The sequence below is a fragment of the Gouania willdenowi genome, chromosome 5, assembly GCF_900634775.1.
Source record: "Gouania willdenowi chromosome 5, fGouWil2.1, whole genome shotgun sequence".
NCBI classification, from domain to species: domain Eukaryota; kingdom Metazoa; phylum Chordata; class Actinopteri; order Blenniiformes; family Gobiesocidae; genus Gouania; species Gouania willdenowi.
This window is the reverse complement of record NC_041048.1, coordinates 21628163-21653829: the sequence shown is the minus strand read 5'-3', so window position 1 is coordinate 21653829 and position 25667 is coordinate 21628163. Positions and strand designations below refer to the sequence as shown.

General features: G+C 40.2%; 1 protein-coding gene across 1 annotated transcript in view; it reads left to right on the top strand.

The window, feature by feature from the left end:
• LOC114463209 (low-density lipoprotein receptor-related protein 1-like) overlaps positions 1-25667 on the top strand; it is a 153196-nt gene that overhangs the window by 114997 nt on the left and 12532 nt on the right. The window contains 41 exon segments of the mRNA XM_028446583.1: positions 744-933; positions 2034-2137; positions 2140-2237; positions 2449-2641; positions 5204-5226; positions 5228-5294; positions 5297-5329; positions 6722-6850; positions 6933-7052; positions 7142-7255; positions 7341-7493; positions 8406-8528; positions 8624-8740; positions 9606-9738; positions 11294-11343; positions 11346-11377; positions 11379-11415; positions 11497-11637; positions 12659-12846; positions 13074-13257; positions 13341-13423; positions 13540-13659; positions 13757-13944; positions 15493-15698; positions 15791-15976; positions 16071-16219; positions 17057-17150; positions 17238-17354; positions 17439-17558; positions 18012-18134; positions 19511-19636; positions 19722-19838; positions 20346-20452; positions 20537-20669; positions 20777-20899; positions 20985-21107; positions 21193-21330; positions 22304-22441; positions 22535-22654; positions 23650-23915; positions 25415-25596. Coding sequence (XP_028302384.1) covers positions 744-933; positions 2034-2137; positions 2140-2237; positions 2449-2641; positions 5204-5226; positions 5228-5294; positions 5297-5329; positions 6722-6850; positions 6933-7052; positions 7142-7255; positions 7341-7493; positions 8406-8528; positions 8624-8740; positions 9606-9738; positions 11294-11343; positions 11346-11377; positions 11379-11415; positions 11497-11637; positions 12659-12846; positions 13074-13257; positions 13341-13423; positions 13540-13659; positions 13757-13944; positions 15493-15698; positions 15791-15976; positions 16071-16219; positions 17057-17150; positions 17238-17354; positions 17439-17558; positions 18012-18134; positions 19511-19636; positions 19722-19838; positions 20346-20452; positions 20537-20669; positions 20777-20899; positions 20985-21107; positions 21193-21330; positions 22304-22441; positions 22535-22654; positions 23650-23915; positions 25415-25596 — 5188 coding nt within the window.

Below are 25667 nucleotides of genomic sequence, written 5' to 3'. Positions count from 1 at the left end.
AGAAACCGATCATTAAGAGGGGAAAAAAGAGCCACAGGGAGTAGTGTTTGGTTTTTGAATCAGGGTAATTATTGACTGCAGCGCTGATAGTGAGCACTCAACAGGGTTTCACACATAACTGCAATAAAATGAGCACAACGTCAACCACCTGAACATAAAAGTTGTAAATCCTGTCCTTCAGGGTGCTTTTAAACAGACTTCATGTTATTGTGCATAGATGAGTGTGAGTGATGAGGGATGTGCCACTGTTACCTCTCACTGCAGATTAATTCATCATGTTCGGTGTCACATTGGAGCTGTTGGGCTGATGATATTTGCTTGTCCTTTGGCTACAGCGCTGTGATGGAGTGTGATTACATCCACTCCCCAAACAGTAACAAGTGGTCGACTCGTTTCCTTTTTCTTAGTTTGCTGTTGGAGAATCATGCTCCTCACCTAAACCTTATATAGAGCAGCTGCTGTGATCACAACCTTGGCGGATAATTGTCTTTCTGCACCCTTGAAGCCATTTCTCATTTTAAAGACAGTAGAAGTCAATGTGACCGCGTGTGACCTTTTTCTCGAGCTCTACGGCAGCGAGAAGCTTTAGTACTTTAGCATCTTTGTTGATATCCTTGACATTGTTCCTCAGGCTACACTGAGTTACTCCTAATTGGTTCACTCATGGCCGCTGGACCTCAGTTCACTCCTTTCTGTTCTCTCAGCTCCTTTGTACAACTTTCCACCGTGTCCTTGTTTTTCAGATGTGGGCTCAGTGGAGGGTTTGGCCTACCACCGGGGCTGGGACATGCTGTACTGGACCAGCTACACGACGTCAACCATCAGCCGCCACACCGTGGATCAGAGCCGCTGGGGAGCTGTGGACCGCCACACCGTGGTTACAATGTCTGGCGATGACCACCCAAGAGCCTTTGTCCTGGATGAGTGTCAGAGGTTCAAACCATTACATTTCACTTTCACAGCATCTGCACATGTGCATAACCACGAATAAGCAGGACACAAAATAACTGAAGTCTGGTTTTATCATTAAACTGTTGGTAAATGGACTTGATTTATATAGCGCTTTGCAGGGTTGGGGTCAATTACATTTTCAGTGACAATTATGTTTTCAATTACCCATGTCCAATTACAATTACAGTGTCCAACATTTTTTCCAATTACAACTAAATTACACTTGTTTTTTATCCTCAGAAAGTCAATTGCGATTATGTTCTCAATTACTAAAGTTCAATTACAATAATCACAATTACTGAGCCTGAAATAAATAACCTAATAAAAGTTAACCTTCCTCTTGTGTTAGCTTTCTGTTAGCATCTCTAATGATAACAGGTCCTAAATCAGCTGTAAAATACACTAAAAACAAATATCTATCAGTCAGTATACCCCTCAACTTCATTTTTTTTTTTAAATGGAAAAATGTGGGAAAGCTTGATATGAAACATATTTGAATAATTACCGACAAATGTGTACAACTGTACATAGAAATGTAACATGGTTATAATTGACAATTTTTATAGAATTTTCATGGCAATTACAATGACATTCAATTATCCAAACTCAATTACAATTTAATTTCGATTATGACAGCAACTTTTTTTTAAATTACAATCATATAATTGTAATTAATTATCAATGACGCGATTACAATTATAATTAAGCCCAACCCCCGAGTTGGCCCCAAAGCGATTCACAATATCAGCTCATTCACCCATTCACACAGCAATGGGACTCAGCTGCCATGCAAGGTGCTAATCAACCATTGTGGACAACTTAGGGTTCAGTGTCTTGCTCAAGGACACTTCGACACATAGACAGGCATAAACTGGGATTGAATCCCCAACCTTTAGATCAGAAGACGACCCCTCTACCACCTGACGCTTTCCCGCTGGGATGTTGATTTAAGTCAAAGCTCCCCAGTCCACACCAGTTGAGCGTTACTGATAAAATCATTAGAAACGATGGATGCTACTGCTACTGCTGCTGCTGCATGACACTAACTTATGGCTCTTTTCACTCTTTCCTTGAACCTTCAGCCTCATGTTTTGGACCAACTGGAATGAGCAGTTCCCCAGCATCATGCGTGCCACTCTGACTGGCTCCAATGTCCTTGTGATCATCGGCAAGGACATCCGCACGCCAACGGGCTGGCCATAGACCACCGGGCCGAAAAGCTTTACTTCTCCGACGCTACGCTAGACAAGATTGAACGCTGCGAGTATGACGGCAGTCGACGATACGTGAGTGGAAATTTTTATTTTTTTATTTATTTATTCAGACATTCAGAGCAAAATCACATCATTGTTTTTTTTTTTTTTTTTTTTTTTTTTGTCCTTTTGCATGCCGGAAAGGGCGACGGAAAAAAAGCATTTTACTTATCCAGATCCATCCCAAATAAGAACGTGTGAACAGCTCAGAGTGTGTTCGTGGCCTTATGATGAACTCCCACAGGTGGTGCTGAAAAATGAGCCCGTGCATCCCTTCGGCCTGGCCGTGTATGGGGAATACATCTTCTGGACCGACTGGGTGAGGAGGGCGGTGCTGCGGGCCGACAAATACACAGGGGGAGACATGAAGGTGCTGCGCGCTGACATCCCTCAGCAGCCAATGGGAATCGTCGGAGTGGCCAACGACACCAACAACTGTGAGTTTACACATTTCACACAGAAAAAGGAACTGAAGTGTTCGATATATCTGGTCACACTTTACCTGAAGTTTTATCCATAAGGCTGACATTATGCTGTCATTATTATGACATGACACCTGTCATTAGCATTAATAAGGTCTCATGAAGGCTGTCATTGGGCGTCTTTGTTACCCTAACACTACCTAACCCCACTAGATCCTGCCACTCAACCCAAAAAATGCCCACATAGCTCCAAAGTGTCATAATTTAGCGAACGGACACTTAATGACAGCTTCATGAAACCTTATTCATGCTATTGACAGATAATGGACAGCGTGATCTCAGCCATTTGTATAAAACTTAAAAGTAAAGTATTACCAAAATATTTACTAGGAATATGTATTTTCTAGAATGAGTACTAAGGATTTGTGTACTCAGGTTGTGTCAAATAACTATTTTTTAACTTTCCTCTGCACTCAGTGTAGTCAAGGCCTTAGTGCCTCTGACTAAATATAACCTTAACCTTGAAAGTACGTGCATATACCGTATATCTACCTATAAAAGCAAGAAAGTTCTGTATGCGAGCGTGTGTGTATTTGTGCAGCGGTGTGTCTGCTCGACCTGAAACTTTGTCAACGGCTTCCAAATACCACAAGTGTGTGCATCGGTTATTTTGGAGTAATTTGTTGTTGCAAAATGTTCATTTTAATTTTAAGATTACGGCTCCCCCTCGGTATTGAGCGCACTACTTCCGGTTCCAGATCAACCGGTTTCATGACGTTACTGTCGCAGTTTGTTTGGGTTTAAAAAAGGTCAATATTAAAAATGTTTTTGTACTGCTAAAAGTTATTTATGTAAATATTTCATGGTTATTTAAAAGTATTCTCGTGATCCCAAACTTCCTTTAAATCGCGGGTCACGGAGTCCACTTCCTCTTCCGTCTCCATGAACTGTGCGCGGAGATGGAGGTAGCGACATGTAGCGACTCTCTCACACACACACACACACACACACACATCTCAAAACACGCCCTCACCACACATAAGGGATTTATAATAAAAATATACTAAATGAGTACAATTAAACAAAAAATACAACAATATTTATACACAAAAATACACAAAAACAACAACAGAAATGCACAGTAATACACAAAAAGGCTCCATAAACACACAAATGACACCAAACAACAATTACAACAATATGAAAATGACTCAAAAACACAAAACTAAATATTTATACAAAAAATACACAAAATGACAACAGAAATGCACAAAACTACACCAAAAGATACAAAAAATACACAAATGACTCCAGAACAACAACAGCAGCAACAAAAAGCAATAATTCTACAAATGCACAAAAACACAACAGAAAGATACAAGAATATAAATAATGACTCCCAAAAAACAGTAAAAAAAACAAAAACAAAAAACACATTTTATCATGTACATGTCCCATAGAATTAAACCAGGGAAATTGCACAGGCTGTTTTACTTTGCACCCACAAATAAAACCCCTTTATAACACTACAGAGTACACAGTATGTACACCTCTTTTGTACATTCAACCTTCAAACACATAGTCATTTGGCCATAATGACAAACTCTACTTAAGCTCCCACATGAATACATGCTTCCAACAGGCACAAATAAAGTAAAAGTAATAAAATGTATCATTTTGTATTAAAAAAAAAAAAAAAAAAACACACGCAAAAGTCTTTAAATATTTTCCACCTTTAGTGCAGGATGTCACAGCTCAGTTACAGTCAGTATCTGAAGTAAGACATTTTAAGTGATAATATAAGTCTGCTTCACTGAAATGATTTGATCCCCAAGTATAATTTTTCTAAAAATGAAACCTTATGTTTTCAGGGCAGATAATCCTCATGTCAGTATTAATGAATTACTTCATTTTCAATAGAGGGTCACTGGCATTAGCGCACGTATGTAGCCACAGGCTTGTGCTAGGAAAGCTATTAAAATAGAGCTTTCATTTATTATTTCCAATACTCACAAACTTCGTACGCCTGAAATCAACGAGGTGTTGAATATTCACACATTAAATTTAATCAGAGATAAAACATGCATGAGTCATGACAGCACCTGTCTAGTAACTCTCATAGTTGATTAAAAGGATGAACTTTCATTTCAATGCCTGTATTTGATCGTTGGTATAATAATATACAGATGGTTTTATAAGATGCTGCTCTTTCAAAAAAAAAAAAAAAAAAAACGTGTCGAACACGCACTATAAATATTATCAAGATGAAAAAATAAGAGCATCAAATATCTGACTTGTTAAAAAGCATAACAGACTTTTTGGTGCTATGCTGTACTGTATATCCTAATGCTGGAAAATTCCTTTCCAATTCCTTTTCTCTCACACTCCAACGCCCACAGCAGCCAAACGAGCCTGCCAAACCGTCTTTAGATCGACTCGCATTCAATTATGCATTACAACCATTGCCCCGTTTACTCAGGCATGGTCCAGCTTCTGACGTGGACGCACACATGGGATGAGTGTTTACGGGGGTGAGTGGGACGTTATGTGTGTGTTAATTGTGTTTTTCTGCGGTAGGTGAGTTTTCGATGTGTCGCGTCAAACAACGGGGGGTGCCAGGACCTGTGTCTGCTGACGTCTGAGGGGAGGGTGAACTGTAGCTGCCGTGGGACAGGAAGCTCCTGGAGGACAACACCTGCATTGGTAAACAAACAGGTTATTGAAAGCAGAAGGCAGGGCTTATTACATGTTTTTTACAGTGTGACACAAACACCTAGAATATTACGAGGACCCTTTTATGTCGCTTTTTGAACTGAAAGTATAAAGAGAAGCGTTGGACAAAATGCTTTAAGCACTACCTGGTTGCCTTTTAAATAAAAATGTAATAAATAATAGGATGTGTGGTGCAGATGGTGCCTCTGGGGTCTGGGTTTCATCTACTATTAATGCTCAATATGAATTTTCTGTTTCCAAATGTCCCTGTTTTCCCTGTTTCAGTGGGTTTCCCAATGAGAAGTCATTACAGGCTGTTAAACTTCCAAATACTGCTCGACATGGTTCCATTCACTTAATTTAGTCAAACGTTTTGTTATTATTTCATATTTGTATGCTGCAAAAGTGTGCCGAAAGTACACAAGATTATGTCTTTTGCCTATTTTTTGCTACACTTCAGCCACTCATTATACAGCAAAAAACACAGTGGAAATGAATGTGGAAAATTTGAAATAATATTAATAACAATTTTGACATTTTCGCAATGACGAGAGCACTCACTGCTGCAGTCAAGAGAGTTTGATTTGATGAATGTAATAAATTCAAATAGAATTTGACTAAACATGTACCGTATTTTATTCTTGTGGGTTGACATTTTCACCCTTTATGTGAAACTACTGAGTATGATCATTTATTTGAGTTCAGGGACTGCTTATATGACCTGGTTAGATCACAACCCTGGCATTTCTTAAGGAAACAAGTGCGTTATTGTCCCCAAGTTTTACCAGTAAAATGCATTCAGGCAGTAATACCTGAAACAGAAATACATGGCGGCCATGAGGGCCACTATTTCATTTTGTTTGGCCCCCAAAACAAAGGCCAGGACCAATGTAGGAATGGATAATAGGCTGCAGATACAAGAAGTGTTTATTTTCAAAATACAAGTTTGAGTGAGTGTGTGTGTGAGTCATTCATCAAACATTTACATTTACAATTAGATTCTCTATCCAGAGGAGGCTTCAAAAAATTATAATGTTGGTGATATTTTCACGACTATCACTGCTGTATCAAAGTGGTTATGTTAAATGACATTTATTATCTAAAGTTGTTTTTCAAAACTTAAAAAAAAAAAGCACATTTTACACTGATATTTTAAGTTGTGGTGCCAAGTGTGTCTTTTTGAGCATGTTGGTATTGTTGGTCAAGATTGCACTAAATCTAAACATTATCACAAGCAGTTTTTACACATTATATACTACATAATAAAATACACTTTCCTGTAGCTGACATGACTGAATATGCACCAAAAAAGGAACACATAGATAAAACTAAGGTGTATTTCTGCTGAAAGACAGTTATTTTCCTGCTTTCTCTCTTTCTAAGCCCTCAACACCACCTGTAACAACCTTGATGAATTTGAATGTGGAAATGGAGACTGTGTTGACTACACTCTGACCTGTGATGGCATGGCACACTGCAAGGACAAGTCGGATGAGAAACAGTCCTACTGTGGTGAGTGACAATACTTCCAGGTGTTTGTCTTACCTCTTCAAATCATTAATCCGAGTCCATTCCATCTGGTGTTTGCTTCCAGCCAACCGTGTGTGTAAGAGGGGTTACAGACGCTGTGTGAACGCACGCTGTGTGGGGCACGGCTCCTGGTGCAACGGCCAGGACGACTGTGGCGACAATTCAGACGAACTTTTCTGTAACAGTGAGTCACATTGGTTTATACTCGTAAAGGTTTTGTTGTTCTGCAAACCAACAAACAAACTAATCGATGTGTCTCCGCTTGTGTTTCAGCCACGCTGTGCACAGCTGACCAGTTTCAGTGCAGGGACGGCAGCTGCATCACCAACTCCAGCAAGTGTGACCAGAAAGTGGACTGCGAGGATGCTAGTGATGAGATGAACTGCAGTAAGTGGAAACTGCCTCGGATTAACAGTCAGATTACTGGTTTGTGCTCCGTACTTTTTAACGTGAGCCTTCTTTCCTTGTGAAGCCGCCACAGACTGCTCCAGTTATTTCCACCTGGGTTGTGAAAGGAGTGACGTTTCAGAACGTGTGAGTTTCACCACGCTCTGCTATGCACCGTCATGGCACTGTGATGGTGCTAATGACTGTGGGGACTTCTCCGATGAAAGAAACTGCCCAGGTACTTGAACACTTAACACAGGCACACGAGAACAGATTTGCATTTTGGATTACCGTAATTTCCGGGCTATAAAGCGCACTGTTTTTCTTGGCCGCATTACAAATAAGTTAGCAATTTTTTAAGAAAAATCAACACAAATGCCGCAGCCTAACACAGGCCCGCACTATATTGGCTGATGAGGGTGCCTGTCAGACAACTCGGCCAATCAGAAGTGCAGGGAAGAGTCCGTTTTTCAACTGATACGTTTCCTTTACTACATGAAGTCCTCCTCCTCACTGCCCCACGTCTACATATCAGTCCCATTTACAGCTTTTTATGGTGACTTTTTACTGGAACCAGACTGATGCACCGCTTTGTCCGCTCATCTTACCGTAAACTACCGCGGAGCGATCACAGCGAGTCGGACTCTGAGTCAGAATACGGATGCGATCGCTTGTGCACAAATCCAACGTGGTGATTTGGCAACTTCATGCTGTTCTGCTATTATTACAAACTGGCTGACTGTTACTGTAGACGGAGTGGAGATCAGAACAGCTGATCTCCACTCCGTCTGTTCGTTTACGGAAGCCACTCCATCAGCCTCAGAGTCCAGAGCACCGATCAATCCTGAACAAACCTAACATGTTGTTTTAACAACTTTATGCTGTTCATCCATAACAAACTGGCTGACTTTTACTGCATCTATGCTGTTGCTGCTGCTGCAGCGGACTCTCTCTCTCTCTCTCTCTCTTTCTCCTGACAACATTTATCCGTGTCATTGCTGTAATGAGTGAAAATCACCAAACACCCCAAAAACAGATACTGATTTCTAAGGCACTTAAAGACAGATGTTGTGCAGTTACGGTAATTCATTGTCTTTCTTTTACACTGACTTACAATTTCATTCGATCCTCGTTTCTTTCCCTTGGTCAGGAACTGGAAAAACCAAATGCCCAACGCCATTTTTTGCGTGTCCCAGTGGTCGCTGTATCCCCATGAGTTGGACTTGTGATAAGGAGAACGACTGTGAGGACGGTGCAGACGAGGCTCACTGCGGTAAATCCCACCAACCTGAAGCCAACGCATGTTTCATGTTTGTTTGACTTTAAACTTTGGAATTGGAAGCTTACGTGTTTTCTCGGGTCGTCCAGACAAATTCTGCTCCGCCTCCCAGTTTGAATGTGGAAACCACCGCTGCATCCCCAAGCGCTGGGTGTGCGATGGAGCGGATGACTGCGGCGACAGCAGCGATGAAGACAGCAAGTGCAGTAAGTGTTCGCCACTACCGATTATTAATAATCAGAGGATGAATGGCTCTAATGCTTGTCGGGGTGAAAAAGATGAATTATCAAGGTGTGCGTATATTTTGTGAGAATGTTTTTTTTTTTTTTTTACTAAGATCCCAAATACAGAGCGCTCCGCAATGTTGGTTGTTAAAATATAACATTCAGATTTTTTTTCCCTTTATTATAACGTGCTGTAACCGCATTTTCAGAAATAGTCTTCTAATAATTTACACCTATATTTATCATTATATATATTTATATAAAAGCTATTAAAATAGATTTCTACCTATTTTACTTCTGTGTCTGTGTTTAAAGAAACTGTCTGCTCTGCGTTGCCAGATACAGCTAGTAATTACCCAAAAAAATCCACCAAAATGGTGTCAAAACTGCCAATTTGGAACACAATAAACACAACCTGGCAATGCAGCTTCTCCAATGGTTAACGATTCTATTTTTTTTTTGTTCCTTTTTACTTTTCTCTCTGACAGTCTTGTTTTTTTTTTTCCTTTGAAAAAAGTAAGGAGGCAGTTTTAAAAACGTAGTGAATAAATAATATACGTGTTTTGAAAGAAATGAGGGTTATTGTGTTTGCAAAGTCGCAAATATGAAATGTTTGAGGTGTTAGTGGAAGAGTCGAAAAAAAAACTGTTCAATCACAGCAAACAAATGTGAATCTAAACAAGAGAAACACCTTATGGGAGGCTGTCTGCGAGAAAGTCAATGTTGTGGGGAAAACAAGAACAGCACATAAAAGTCAAGAAAAGACGCACAGATGGGAGAACAACACGTCAGAATGTTCAAATAGGTTCATAAAATGATGAATTGTTACATCTTCTTTCCTGTGCAGAGACGAAAACCTGCAGCCCTGAGACTTTCCAGTGCCCGGGATCACACATGTGCATCCATGAGCGTTGGAAGTGTGACGGCGATAAAGACTGTCCCGATGGAGCAGATGAGAGCGTGAAAGCTGGCTGTTGTGAGTGCAAGCTAAGACTTTGAAACATTCAAAATAGAAACAAAATTAAAAAAACAACACTTTTTTCCTGTAGGTTGAAAAGCTATTTGGAGCATTTCTTAATGTTGTCTTACTTGTTTGAATACATGTGCAGAACAAGTTTTACCAACTTTGCCACCACTGGTTGGATTATTGGGGGGTTTGCATTAAATTAAAAAAAAAAAATCTGATGCAAGTACGGTAGAAGAAAGTTGTTTTAAGATGTTGAAATAGCCCTGATGACAACATTTCAGTGAAACTTGTAAACCACCTCAGTAAAAGTGTGTGTCAGCTCATGGTGCTCTGTGCCCTACACTGACTATTATAATGTGCTTTATTATATGGGGCGCCAATTGTAAAGTTGCCCATGCTAAAATAAACAGCAACGTTTTGCAATATTTAGCAACAAACCATGTTTGAAAAACATGTGAATTTTTTCTGTTACTTTAGACCAGATTTACAGCAATATTTGTGAAAGTTACTTTTCTTGTAAACATATAATGTGAATGTTAAATCTAAATCTTAATGTTAAATCTAAATCTTAATGTTAAATCTAAATCTTAATGTTAAATCTAAATCTTAATGTTAATTGCTCGATGTTAAATCGAAATTAGGTTTTTTTGGTACTTAGGTGAATTTGCATATTAGCTAGATGTTTAGTTTCACCTGTGACATTTAGATTTAACATTTACATTTAACGTTGACATTATATTTGATTAAAAAAAATCACAAATTTCAGGTACTTCAGGTAAATTTTACATATTAGCTAATATTTAGTTTCACTCGTGACATTAGATTTAAACTTAACATTTAGATTAACATTGACATTACATTTTATAAAAATCACAAATTTCAGGTGCTTAAGAGAATTTGCATAATAGCTAAATATTTAGCTTAACCCGTGACATTTAGATTTAACATTTACATTTAAACTTAACATTTAGATTTAACATTGACATTATATTTTTATAATAAAATCACAATTTCAGGTACATTAGCTAAATATTTAGTTTAACTCGTGACATTTAGATTAACATTTACATTTAACATTTATATTTAAATGTAACATTTAACATTTATATTTAAAAGTAACATTTAACATTTAGATTTAAATGTAACATTTAACATTTATATTTAAATGTAACATTTAACATTTAGATTTAAATGTAACATTTAACATTTAAGATTTAAATGTAACATTTAACATTTAGATTTAAATGTAACATTTAACATTTAGATTTAAATGTAACATTTAACATTTAGATTTAACGTTGACATTATATTTGATAAAAAATCACAAATTTCACAAATAATAATGTAAATCTGGTCAAAAGAAACATTATAAAATTCAGAAATGTTTCTTAAACGTGGTTTGTTGCTAAATGTTGGGAAAAGTTGCTGTTTATTTTAGCATGCAAAACATTCCAATCGGCGCCCCATACTGTTACACGTGTACGCTCACATGTTCACCTCAATGAAAAAGCCTTGAAAGATAAGAATACTTGTATCTTCCACTCACTGCAAATTTTTTGACGTCTCAGTTTCAACAACACGTGCAGCAGCAACGAGTTCATGTGCCAGAACAGGCAGTGCATCCTAAGCACTTTGTGTGTGACCATGACAAACGACTGCAGCGACGGCTCCGATGAGTCCCAGGAATGCGGTAAGTGGAAGCGTGACCTTGTGGCACATTTCGAATCCTCCTCTACCTCTCGCTAACACTCTGAGCTTGTTGACATGGCAGAATATCCCACATGTGGACCCAATGAGTTCCGCTGTGCCAATGGACGCTGTCTCATCCAAAGCACATGGGAGTGCGATGGAGACTTTGACTGCTATGACCACTCTGACGAAGCCCCCAAAAACCCACGCTGCCTTGGCCCAGGTGATAATTTTTTTTAAGATGACTTGTCTCCAAAACTCCAAATACATCCTTCTTTTGTTTTTTTATAAGCACAAAACATATTCAATCACCTTATTGCTTAAAGCTATTGCAGTAAGTGTACAGTAACTTTGTATCCACAAACGTATAAGGCAGGGTTGTGGTCAATTATAATTGGAATTGCGTAATTGATAATTAATTACAACTATGTCATCATTAAAATTGTAATTGTTATTTTAAAGGTCTGTTGCAGTCATAATCGTAATTAAATTGTAATTGAGTTTAGATTATTGACTTTGTAATTATAATTGCCATGAAAATTCTATAAAAAATGTCAATTATAAGTTAGCGCAAAACTGGGAACTGTGTGACAGTTCTACGTACAGTTCTACACATATGTAGTTAACAATTATTAAAATATGTTTCATATCAAGTTTTTCCACATTTTACAATTAAAAAATAAATGAATCTAGGGGTATACTGACACAAAAAAAGGCTCAGACGACCCCACCCAAAATAATAAAACCTATATTTTCATTGATTAGGAAGTCTAATAAGTTAACCAATAGGCAGGAAAGACAGATCGATTTTTTTTTTTTTTGTGTATTTTAAATCTGATTTTGGACCGGTTTATGTAAGAGATGTTAACAGAAAGTTAACACCAGACGAACTTTTTTTAGGTTATTTATTTCAGGCTCAGCAATTGTGATTAATTGTTATTGAACTTTAGTAATTAAGAACGTAATTGTAATTGACTTTCTGAGGAAAATAAAAACCTGTAGTTCATTTGTAATTGGAAAAAAGATCGTCGCTGTAATCGTAGATGATTTGTAATTGAACAGAGATAATTGTAACTGAAAAATATAATTGACCCCAACCCTGATATAAGGTACTTTTAAAGAAAATAGGTTGACCAAATTATAGATGATGTAATGATGTAATGCCATTTGTTTTGACTGAGTCTCTAAAATATCATGTAAGTTCCATTATACTGTATATATGTCTGTATTTTTTTATGGAACAGAGAAGAAATGCAATGACACTGCTTACGCCTGCAATAATGGAAACTGTGTCAATGAGACGTTGCTGTGTGACCATAAAGATGACTGCGGGGACGGCTCTGATGAGCTGAACTGCTTCATTAATGAATGTCTGAACAACAAACTGAGCGGCTGTTCCCAACTCTGTGAAGACCTCAAGATTGGGTTCAAGGTAAGACAGTAACATTTATTGACGTGAGATGAGATAAGGTGACATCAGATGGAATGAGAGGACTCATATTTTATATTAACAGCTCAGCAAAAGACTCAAAGTGAGATAGTAATATTCATAAATGCATGTATGAACATATTATGTATCGTATTACAAGCACTTATTCATACACAACAACCTCCAGACCTCTTCAGTAACGCATGTGGCTTTGCTTCTCCGTCTCACAGTGTCGATGCCACCCAGGCTTCCGTCTAAAGGATGATGGAAAGACGTGCGTTGACATCGATGAATGCACAACGTCTTATCCGTGCACGCAGCGGTGCATCAACACACATGGCAGTTTCCACTGTTTGTGTGTTAGCGGCTTCCAGCTCAGCCCGGAGAACCCCACCATATGCAAATCTACCTCTGGTAAGCACCAACATGGGAGATTAGCTCCCACTACTTCAACTTTAGGTTGGATCCACTCACAAATGATGTCTGCCTCCCTGCAGATGAAAAGCCCTTCCTGATCTTTGCCAACCGTTATTACCTGAGGAACTGAACTTGGACGGTCCAACTACCGCTGCTTAAACAGGCAAGACCCTCCCATGCACTTTACTGTTGTGTTTGACATCCTTGTAACTTACCATGCCGATCATCCTGCTGGAGTGTCTATAAATCTTTTAATAATCATCATTGATGCTTTGACAGGGTTTGAACAACGCCGTAGCTCTGGACTTTGACTATCGCCAGCAGAGGATTTACTGGACAGATGTCACCACTCAGGGCAGCATGATACGACGCATGTACATCAACGGCAGTGATGTTCATGTCAGTACATGGCGGTGCAATGCAAAGATTTGTTTTTTCACTGCATTGGTAAAGCACAGATTAAATTACCCTTTGCCTGCTTTGTTTTTTCCGCCAGGTCCTGCACCGCACATCGCTCAGCAACCCAGATGGTTTGGCAGTGGACTGGGTAGGAGGAAACCTGTACTGGTGTGATAAGGGGCGGGATACCATTGAGGTGTCAAAGCTGAATGGAGCGTATCGGACCGTTCTAGTCAACAGTGGCCTGAAGGAGCCACGGGCTGTAGCTGTGGATGTGCGCTATGGGTAAGGGTCAGACAAGTAAACCTTTAAGGAGAAAACCAGGAAAAGCTGATTTGCTTCTAGAAATATGTGACAGAAACTAAAAACCCCAAATATTACTGTATGCATATACAGGTATTAAAGTCTGTTGGGCCAATCAGTGCCCATGTCACAGATGTGTCTAAATTAAAGGTGTGCTAAGACTGTGAGACATGTTTTTCTTTTTTTTATGTGATAAATTGAATAACTAAATAAATCCACAAAAATAGCTTTAAGAAATCTTTGATAAACATTGCCGCAGGACACCCTTTGAAGGTGGACGAATCTAAATCACTTTGACCTTTAATGATTTTATTATCAAATACATTTCATTTAACTGCTGAATTTTAACTGATGGCTTCCAATCAACTAGTTCACATGGAGATTTCCCAGCATTCCTTGCAGCATCACACCACAGTCTTGGTGATATATTTGGTATTGCTTTACTAAATTAATTTTTTTTTTTTTTTTTTTTACAGTTTAAGGCCATAAACAATTGGGTGCAACAAAAGAATGAAGAAGGAAAAAAAAATTAGTTGTACATTCACATGCATTACTGGTATTTTATTTTTGAAAGATTGGCACTCCTGCTTTTGTGAGCATTATGGCGAATTCACACCAAATGCGTCGAAAGTGTCAAAAGCGTCACGTGTAGTACATTCACAATGTATGGTGGACGCTCTTCCAGGGAGCGTCGGCGTCGCCTCCTGTGCGGTGCGTTTTGAAACTTTTGGACACGCGTCCCGCGCCTCCAACGCGGCCGACGCTGGAGTTGGGATTGTTGAACTTTTGGGGCATATCGTGGCGCGTCGACCAATCAGGAGCTTTCCCCAACTATGATGTATTCAGAATAATGAGAAGAAGAAAAACCACTTAACCGGAGGCGGAGACAGATGGACAGGTGCTCTTCTGCTGGAATAGAGCGCCTGTCGTTGGTGTCCTGGTAGGAGATGCGAGCGCCGATGCAGGTCAGCAGGTCGTCAAACTGGGCACGGACTCTTGTCTAAGCACAGCTCTGGTGAATCCAGAAACGGCGGCGAGGCACAAATAAAGCCAAGCCGATGAACGGACGGCGTGTTCAGCAAGGAACTCCAAACTTTTCTCCATTCACCACACTTCTCTATAGCCCTTTAACATCACAGTGCACACACTGAGTCACACCAAAATACATACGACCAGAAACACCACCTTCTCAACACAATAATGTTCCCCACCACTTCACAGTCACTGGGTGAATTATGAACATAACTGATCGCCACAATATCATCCATTGTATGAACACCACCGGCAACAGAGAAGCCCCTCCCCGAAACGTGCTCTCTTCCCAACTTGTTTGGATACGCGTCCAGAACATCTTCAGCGCTGTTGACAAGCATCTGATTCAATGAGCACAAGCGTCCAACTAGGGGTGTGAGTCACGGTTTTGACGCCCGAAACGCGTTTGGTGTGAACTTACCATCAGTTAAGCCACAGACTTTTTACTAAGTAGATGTGAAACTGTTGTGAATGACTAATACATGACATCCCTGACAGGTACTTGTACTGGTCCGACTGGGGTGACACCCCTCACATTGGAAGGATTGGGATGGATGGCACCAACAGGAGTGTCATAGTGGAGGATAAGATTACCTGGCCCAATGGCCTGACGCTGGATTTTGTTAATGATCGCATCTACTGGGCCGACGCCCGGGAGGACTACATCTCATTCGCAAGTCTTGATGGAACCAACAGACACATAGGTACCACAGGGTCACCAAATGCAAACAGTTAGGCTGTGCTTTACCAGTTGTCACCACTAACCCTGTCTGTGTTGTTTCCTGTACCCTGAAAGTTCTGACTCAGGATATCCCTCACATCTTTGCCATGACGCTATTGAAGAATACATTACTGACGGACTGGGAAACCAAGTCGATCAGCAGAGCTCATAAAACACAAGGGACCAAGAAAACCACGCTGATCAGTACTCTTCACAGACCAATGGACATTCACATTTATCACCCGTACCGTCAGCCTGAAGGTCTGAATGCTCAGCCTGCTTCAGGGCTACAATCTACATTCTGGTGTCTCTCTGTTGTTTTTAAACCACCTGTGTTGTTGGTCTTTTGTTCCAGTTGAAGACCATCCATGCCAACTCAACAACGGAGGCTGCAGTAACTTGTGTTTGCTCTCGCCCGGAGGGGGCTACAAATGTGCTTGTCCCACCAATTTTTACCTGGCAGCTGATGGCAAACAGTGTTTGTCCAATTGTACAGCAAGTCAGGTAAGCTTGTATTGGTCAAGTTGAAGAGATACTAACTTTAGATTAAACCTGAATTCATTCAAACCTGGTAGAAATTAACGGTTTTCAAGTACTCACATTACTGTAATTGAGTTGCTTTTATGGGTACTTGTACTTTTTGAGTATATTTCTAAACTAGTAATTTTACTTGTACTTAAGTACAATTTAAAAGAAGTAAAGTGATTAGTTACATTTCTACACCCAACCGTTACTTAGTAAATTATTATTTTTGGTTTTGAAATGATCAAGGGACATTGTGAAACTCCAAAAAAATGAAATGACCAGACAACAATCAAATGCATCACATCATAGCCGACCAACCAGATTAAATGTAATGCACTGCGCCAAAACAGCATTGACTGCCGGTTATTTTCTCAGTTCTAGAGTTCATAAATGTAGCTATAATTAGAATTGTTTTTTTTTTTAATTAAATGTATTGGTGTTATTTTATTTAAAAAAACAATAGTACATTTTGACAAACTTTTTATACAGATACATTTGTGGAAAATCCATTTAGTTGCACTTGTGCAAGACTTGGTTTCTTCCTTTTTAAGTTTATACATGAGATGTTTACTGTATGGCAAGATTTATTACCAAAAATAAACAAGGGGGGTGATAGTAACTATAGTAACTATAGTAACTTTTATTTTAAGTACTATTTAATTGACCTACTTTTTACGTTTACTTGAATATTTTATGTATGACTTACTTGTACTTGCACTTGAGTACAATTTCAATCGAGTAATAGTACTTCTACTTGAGTTGGACATATCAGTACTGTTTACACCTCTGGTTGAAACTTGTTTTTTTGTCTTTCAGTTTGTGTGTAAAAATGACAAGTGCATTCCATTTTGGTGGAAGTGTGACACAGAGGATGATTGTGGGGATCGCTCTGATGAGCCTGCAGCCTGCCGTAGGTTCACCCAACCGCTCATATCTGTGATTTTGCAGCATTTCCACAGTCATTCTAATCAACACTGTATGTTGACTGTTTTTGTAGCTGAGTTCAAATGTAGACCAGGCCAGTTCCAGTGCGGCACTGGGATCTGTACCAACCCAGCTTACATCTGTGATGGAGACAACGACTGCCAAGACAACTCAGATGAAGCCAACTGCGGTGCTTAGAAGAGTTATTTACTCTGTCACATTTTGAAATGTAAAGCTTTCATTTGTTACTTACTCTTTGTACCTTTTCAATCAGACATCCACGTTTGCCTGCCAAGTCAGTTCAAATGCACGCACCCCAGTCGCTGTATCCCAGGAATCTTCCGCTGCAATGGGCAAGACAACTGTGGGGATGGAGAGGATGAGAAAGACTGTCGTAAGTCATCTGGGCCTCACCTTTCCAGAATCACTAGGAAATCATTTATATCTAGAGAGGCATGATAATCATTAGCCTTGGTTGGTTGGGAAACATCTTTATCGGTGCTTCAGTACGACTAACGCTAACCCCCAACATACATATATATATATATATATATATATATATTAGAGCTTTGTACTTTGTTGAGCACTTTGAAGGATGTGACATGATCCCTGCCCATATTAACCTTTCCAATAGCATGAAACGTTTCTGCGGTGACATTTGCAGAAGAATTTCCCTCTTTATTTCTAAGATTAGATGAGCTGTCCCTGCTGTACCATCGTAAGGTCAAACTTGCCCGTTTATCACCTCAGTGAATGCGAGGATATGACAAATAGAACGATTACAAATGTAATTTGTGGCAAGAGCTCACGTTGTGAAACTTACAACAGATCTTTCTCTCATCCGCAGCGGAAGTGACGTGCGCCCCCAACCAGTTCCAGTGTGCCGTCACTAAGCGCTGCATACCCCGGGTGTGGGTGTGTGACAGAGACAACGACTGTGGCGATGAATCTGATGAGCCGGCCAACTGCAGTAAGACAAAGATTTTCATTACTGCTTCTTCTGTAGGTTTAGATTTGTTTCTTTTGGATGGACGTAAAAGACTATTAAATGTAACCTTTACTTGTAGAAATTAGAGGGGATTCAGAAGCTGCATATGCAATAAAAAAAACACTTTAAACGGACGCTTTTGGAGGTCGACATGTCGACACGATGAACTGTGATGTTGTGATTACTCAAGGAAGTGCTCCATTAACCCAACTCCAACTGTTTTTATGAGGTTAAAGGCTTCCAATGGTTCTGATAGTAGAGTTAATTAATTTCATGAAACACAATGAACATTTATGAAATAATTTGCAAGATAATTAGTCTTATTTAATCTTATTTCATACGTCGCACATAATCAGCTGACAATTTTTCCACCTGTGACAAAAAATGGAAAAGCAAAAATGTGGCATCACTTTATGTGGAGACATTAAATGTTTAACACGTACATGTCAACTTCAGAAAGTGTTCACCTGTTCTCCAACCGCAAAAAGTTATCCTAACTATGATGTAACATAGAAGAAAATTGATATTTGTCTGAACAAATGCTTGAAGGGCGCTAGGTTGTATTCTTCGTCATGTAAACAATGTAGGCAACGTTCACACAGCAGGTCTTAATGTCTTCAAGATACACATTAAATGCGTCTTCTACTTGTATCAGTTGAAGTGACCCACATGCGTAAAAGAGGTCCTGCTTTACTATGCGACAACAAACATGCACTGTGTTTACGGAAGCAAATATGGAGGCATCTCGTCTCGGCGTGTGTGGCACTAATACTATTTTTCCCCCCTGCTGCTCCTCTTGGGATGCATAATTATGTTTGTTGCATTCCCATTGATGTAAAGGTCGGATAGAATGCAACCCTGCCACTCAGACAGATGTCGCATTGCAAAATATCAGATACATGGATTTAGAAGCACATATAAAAGTGGCCTGGGTTAGATTTAAACAAATAGGATTTGGGCTGTTCAACTGTCTTTAACAGAACGGATACAGGTTGAATATCAGCCTGCAGTCTAAACATAAGATATCCCCTACAATGCTCAGAATTGATGGACTTGAAGCCAGGATTTAAGATAAAATGACAATGCTCTTCAAGTAGTCCAAGCTTTTTATGTTTGACTGGTCCAAATCAGGCCCTTGTTATTTTACAGAGTCCTGAATGTGAGCAAGAGTAAAACAGGGTTAGCTTTGTTTTTGGTGTTCCCTCCAGTCATTTGTAAAACTAATCAGCATTTAAATTTAAGCATATTTCCCCCATGGGATGAATATGAAGTGCATCATATATTGCCGCAGGGTGAATCCTTGTATTTTCATACTAGTCTTGGAGGAAGTCAAATCCATTAAATCCTCTCTGTCATAGCTCAAATGACGTGTGGAGTGGATGAGTTCCGCTGCAAAGACTCCGGGCGCTGCATCCCAGCACGCTGGAAGTGTGACGGAGAGGATGACTGTGGCGACGCTTCGGATGAACCCAAGGAAGAATGTGGTAAGTCTGGGTTGCAGAAGAAGGAGAGGAAGAGGGGGTGTTGATGAAACCCTATCTGTGCTAAATGGGTTTGGTTCCTGCACAGACGAGCGGACCTGTGAGCCGTACCAGTTCCGCTGTAAGAACAACCGCTGCGTGCCTGGTCGTTGGCAGTGCGACTACGACAATGACTGTGGCGATAACTCTGATGAAGACAAGTGTGGTAGGGCTCCACTGATTGCAGCTCACTCATTTATGATGTTATTGACCTCCTGTAGCTCCTGGGATCAACACCATGTCTGTTAACTGTTACACGTGCATGGTTGAGTAATGACTTCTGTGTCCATGTACACATCTCACATCATCTCATGTCTGTTTTGCATTCTACACTGGCCAGTTGCTGTTAGCTGCAGGTAGGTGTGCTAAGGTTTCAGATCAACCACACCTGCCCACTTTGCGTGTCTCCCAGCTTGTTTTTTTGACTCTGTGACCTTCTTGCTTTGTTGTTTTTTTATCAAGTGAGGTATTACAGCCCCTCTGAAAGCAGTATGTGCCATTCCCACCTCTTTGCCCAGTGCTCCATCCTGATTCCTCTCAGTTTGCTTTGATCCCCAATTTTCCCCTCTAATCTCCGCCTCTGTGCGCCTTATCTTCCTCCTTGCCCGTCACTTCTGCTCCTACCCAGTCGTCTCCTCTCACTCCTCTGAGCAATGTTTCCCTCTTTCATCAGTGCCACGCCAGTGCTCGGAGAGCGAGTTCGCCTGCACAAATGGTCGCTGCATTGCAGGCCGCTGGAAGTGCGATGGAGATCACGACTGTGCCGACGGCTCGGATGAGGTATCCTCTCAGAGACGATTTCACATTCCTCTTTAAAATGTGACACAAGGCTACGAATGAAAGGGTTTTTATCTCTTGGTTTAGAACGGCTGTGATGTGAGGTGTGACAGTGATCAGTTCCAGTGCAAAAACGGCCACTGCATTCCTATTCGTTGGCGCTGTGATGAGGATCCGGACTGTCTGGATGGCAGTGATGAGGAAAAATGTGAAAGTGGCGGTAAGAGGATTACCATATGGTTTTCCAGTTGATTTCGTGCAGAAGTATCTAAATTAGAGCAGTCCTCGTAATTTAGTCATACCCTTTCTCACTGGTTTTTGTCACAGTGGGTAGACACTGCCCTCTGGATGAGTTTCAGTGCAATAACACGCTCTGTAAACCTCTGGGCTGGAAGTGTGATGGGGAGGATGATTGTGGAGATAACTCTGATGAGAACCCTGAGGAATGTGGTGAGTATCACACATGACCTTATCTGGCAGTTTGATGCTTTTCCTTATCTTTAAACATCTGACCAGTGTTCCTGGTGTCTTGTAGGTAAATTCCAGTGTCCTCCCAAAAGGCAGTTCCGCTGTCACAATGACCGCGTGTGTCTGCCGCTGTCGAGGCGCTGTGACGGTGTGGACAACTGTGGAGACAACAGCGATGAACTCAACTGCTGTAAGTCATTTAGAGCTTCCACCGCAGTGAGAGGTAGACTTTGTGTTCAACTGATTCAGACCGATCGTCTCTTCTCCTCCCAAAGTGCCTCATGTACCGCTCGCATGTCAGAAAGACAGGTTTCAGTGTGCCAATGGTCGTTGCATCAGCTCCATGCTGAGGTGCAACTACTTCAATGACTGCGAGGACTACGGCTCTGATGAAATGGACTGCAACAAGAAAGGTGTGTAGTGACACTAGTGCTGTCAAGAGATAAAAAAAAATTGTGCGATTAATTCATTGTGCTCTGTAATTTATTAATCTAATGAATCTCTTTTTTCAAGCTCACCTCAAAATTGCTGAGAAAGCTCTCAACTTGATGTATTTTCATAAATTAATTGCATTACTGTGGCAGATCAAGCGATTGATATATAACATTCATTTATTGTTTTTAACAGATTTGAACAGATGCTAATTACCTTTCGTTATATTTGAGACTAGTACCAAGGGCTGCCTACCACCTTTAGTTTTGACCAGCAGGGGAATATGGGAATCTCCTATAGAAAATACAAAATGAAATCAACCATCAGGTCTATATGTAGTGCTATAAGTTAGCTCATCATAAACAGTAAGAACAGCAATTCAATTATTGAAAACCAAACTTGTTGCTTTTTCTCTCCTTCAGATAATAATATTTGTCCATTGAGTTTGTTCATTTGTCAGTCATGGACTTATTCATTCTGGTTCTGAACCCTGTCATCTTGTCTCGTGTGGATTGGAGACACGGCGTGTTCGGAGCATGTTGCAGCTAACGCTGTCCAAGTTTCCGTGGTAGCTGCTACATATTTAGCATTGAGGCGGTAGCGTGGGCTGCAAAGCTCCGATGATCTGAAAACTTTTTCTTGCAAAATTGCACACAACTGGGCTTTTGTTTTCATCCAGTGTTTTTATAAGCTAAAATTAACGCCAACTAAGCTAAAAAGCTCAGCCGTCTCCTTTCTTGTATTGTAGTCTGTGCATCAGTATTTTGGGTTTACCAGGAACTCTTGAAATGAGAACGGTTCCGCGCTGTTTTGAGTGCAAACAAAAAGCGATTACCTGCATTTTTTCCTGTAATTAATTAATGGCAATTAACGCATTAAATTGACAGCCGTAAGTGAAACTGCGTCTGCGTATTCGTCAGCACTGCTTCATGTTTCCCATTCACTTATCTGCAGACACAGCATTGAACGACTGTCGCAGTAACAGGACGGTGTGTGGAAGCGGGGATGAAGCCCACTGTGTGGTGAACGGCACTGACACCTTCTGTTCATGCAAACCTGGCTTCCAGTCCGCCGGACGTAACCGATGTGAAGGTACACGTTGGAGATGCTGTGTTGCTGTGAGTGCACACGGACATTAATCATGTGAGATTTGTGTGTGTTTTGTGCTCTGGGTGCATCTTATAGACAAGAACGAGTGCAAGCAATTTGGTGTGTGTTCCCACATCTGCAACAACACCAAGGGCTCGTACAAGTGCAGCTGTCACAAGTACTTCACCAGAATCAATGACACCTGCAAGGCTGACAGTGAGTACACTAACCCAGTGGTTCTCAAACTTCTTTGGCTCAAGTACCCCCTTTGTGTGACAGTCATACTACGTTTTGCTCAAAATACTTTGAAAAAACAACTGTAGAGCATAATGATAGAATGAATTATAACACACATTTTAATGAATCTCATTTTGTAAATAAATGGAATGAAACAGTATTTAGTGCCTCCTGAATAGATTTGATAGTCTTTATATCATTTCCAGTCGTCATCTCCCGCCAAGATCATTTATATCATTATTATCCCGCGCCACAACAGTGCAGAAGGGGGATATAGGTTTGAGCTCCGTCCGTCCGTCCGAATTTAAGGGGACAGCTTTTCTCAGAAACTGTTTAAGATAGGATAACCAAATATGGTGTGTGGCTTCAGGGTATCAATACCTTGATGGAGTTCAAAAATGAGAAGCGTGCAATTTATTTTTTCCGGAGTTATTGCCCCTGTTCTGTTTTTTGGACTCTGTTTGAGGAATCTTCAAAGAGGACAGTTTTTCTTAGAAACCATTTAAGATAGGATAACCAAATTTGTTGTGTGGCTTCAGGGTATCAATACCTTGATGGAGCTCGAAAATGAGAAGTGGGCAAATATTTTTTCCGGAGTTTTTGCCCTTGTGCCGCTTTTCTTTACGACGTTTGAGGTATCTTTAAAGGGGACCGCTTTTCTTAGAAACCGTTTAAGATAGTCAGTAATTTTATATTCTGATGTGATAATATTTTTTTATGTATACATCTAAGTTCTTAGATTTGGGACATTTAGGAAAAGGCTGTGAGTTATGACATCCAATATGGTTATCAATTTCAACAAAATTAAATATTATAAAACCTCATATTTTTAATGCAATGCATAATTATTTTATTATGTACACGTATCCACCATTTGAGAAACACTGTACTAACCAACACCACTGCTGTATACCTGCATCTATTCACTTTTCTGCTTTCTTATACTGAGACATCATGTCCTGGTGCATCCCCAGCTCAAAGGCAAGTGCTCTATATTGCTGACGACAATGAAATCCGCAGTCTGGACCCTTCCATGCCAAACTGGCGCTATGAACAGGTCTTTCAGGGTGATGCTAATGTTCGCATCGATGCCATGGACCTTCATGTCAAAATGAACCGGATGTACTGGACAAACTGGCACACGGGCCGCATTTCTACCTATGATCTGCCGTCCTCCACCGCTACCCTCAACAATGACCGTGACCGACCCCAGAGCGACACAGGCATCACTAACCTTGAGGTAAAAGTCTGACGTTACTCATTTAAACAAAATGTTTCATGTTTTCTTTGTTTTTGCCCTTTAAATCAGACAGGCTTACAATAAATATGTGCAATGATTAAACTAATCAATGCATCATGCATAAACAAGTGTTATTTGCTTCGTATCATCCCAATTCAAAAAACAGGCTTTAAAGCAGCGTACAAAATCCAAAATTAGATATTTATCCAAAAATAAGTCTAATGATCATCTCAGGTTTTAAACCAAACTAGCCTGTACATTTAAACCTCAAAGCCATTTCATTTAATCACACCGTGGGAGCCTGTGTCCGGTCCTGGACAGCCCCTGTTCTGCATGTTCTAAAGCCTACCCTGGTCCACCACAGCTGACTGTATAGGGTAGCTTCTTATCAAACTACTTACAGAAATGCATGATGGCACCACTATTAGATTCAGGAATATTGTAGCAGGGACTCATCTCAAACATGCAGGACAGGGGCTCTCCAGGACTAGACTTTGGCACCTCTGCTGTAAAATATTGTTTTTGTTGATTTAGGACCCAAACCACACAAAGCAGGAATACAAAGGGGACTGATAAACTGAGGTCTTGATAACAGGAAGACAATCGAAAACAGAGGGTTGCCAAATGTAAGCAGCCGTATTGTGCAGTTAATTCAATGTAAAGTCAGTACACATAGCAACTGCCAAAGTCTGGGAAACATATATAGAGCTGAGATCACTCAGAAGAAGGCTGCCCAGTCCAGTAACACTGGAGAAGCACAGTCTGAATACATCTGAAGTTGACGGATTAACTAGTAGCAGCTGGAAGACACAGGTGAAGCAGGTCAGACTCATGAGCAGAGCTCTGACAAACAATAAGGGCAAGAAGATGTCTGTGTTTATGATGAACGTTCAAGGCAATTTCCAAAACAAGGCAGCCAATAAACTTTTTACCAATTCCTTCACCCACAATCTTTAATATTGAGCTGGAGTCTAATCAAACCTTTATACAACTTAAAATAATCTCCTAAAATTAGCTTTAACAATTAGTGACCATTATTATAGTGTATCATAATTGCATCCTTTATATATTTCTGTTAGAGTTTTGTTTGAGGTATTATCATGCGTAATAATTTATATTGTGAATTTTTGCACAAAAACCAAGGAACAGCAAATCCACCACTGCATGTTTCTTACCACTGTAGAGGCATTTAAAAGGGAAATAACATGTTTTCGTTACTCCGGTTGCTACTGTAAATAAACTAGAAATACCAAACATCTTTAAATTTGATTCATAGTTAGCAGAGCTGAAAGTAAGGCGGGGTGAAAGTAACTTTTACTTTGAGTACTATTTAATTGAGCTACTTTTTACTTGTACTTGTGTATTTTATGTATGAATTGCTTATACTTGAGTACAGTACACTCTTTACACATCTGATAGTTTGTATGATATTATTTGTCTAATTAGCTGCGGTCAATAGTTTGACATTCCGGGTGTTCTTGTTCTGTTTGTGGGTTCAGATTCCTGATCTGAAGATGCCCCGTGGTATCGCAGTAGACTGGGTGGCAGGAAACTTGTACTGGACCGACTCTGGTAGAGATGTTATCGAGGTGGCCCAGCTGAGCGGAGGACAGCACCGTAAAACTCTGATCTCCGGCATGATCGATGAACCCCATGCCATTGTGGTTGATCCACAGAGAGGGTGAGTGGTATCCAGGACCCTGGTAAAGGTTCACAGCCACACAGAGTTTGACTGCCATGCTTTTACTGGTA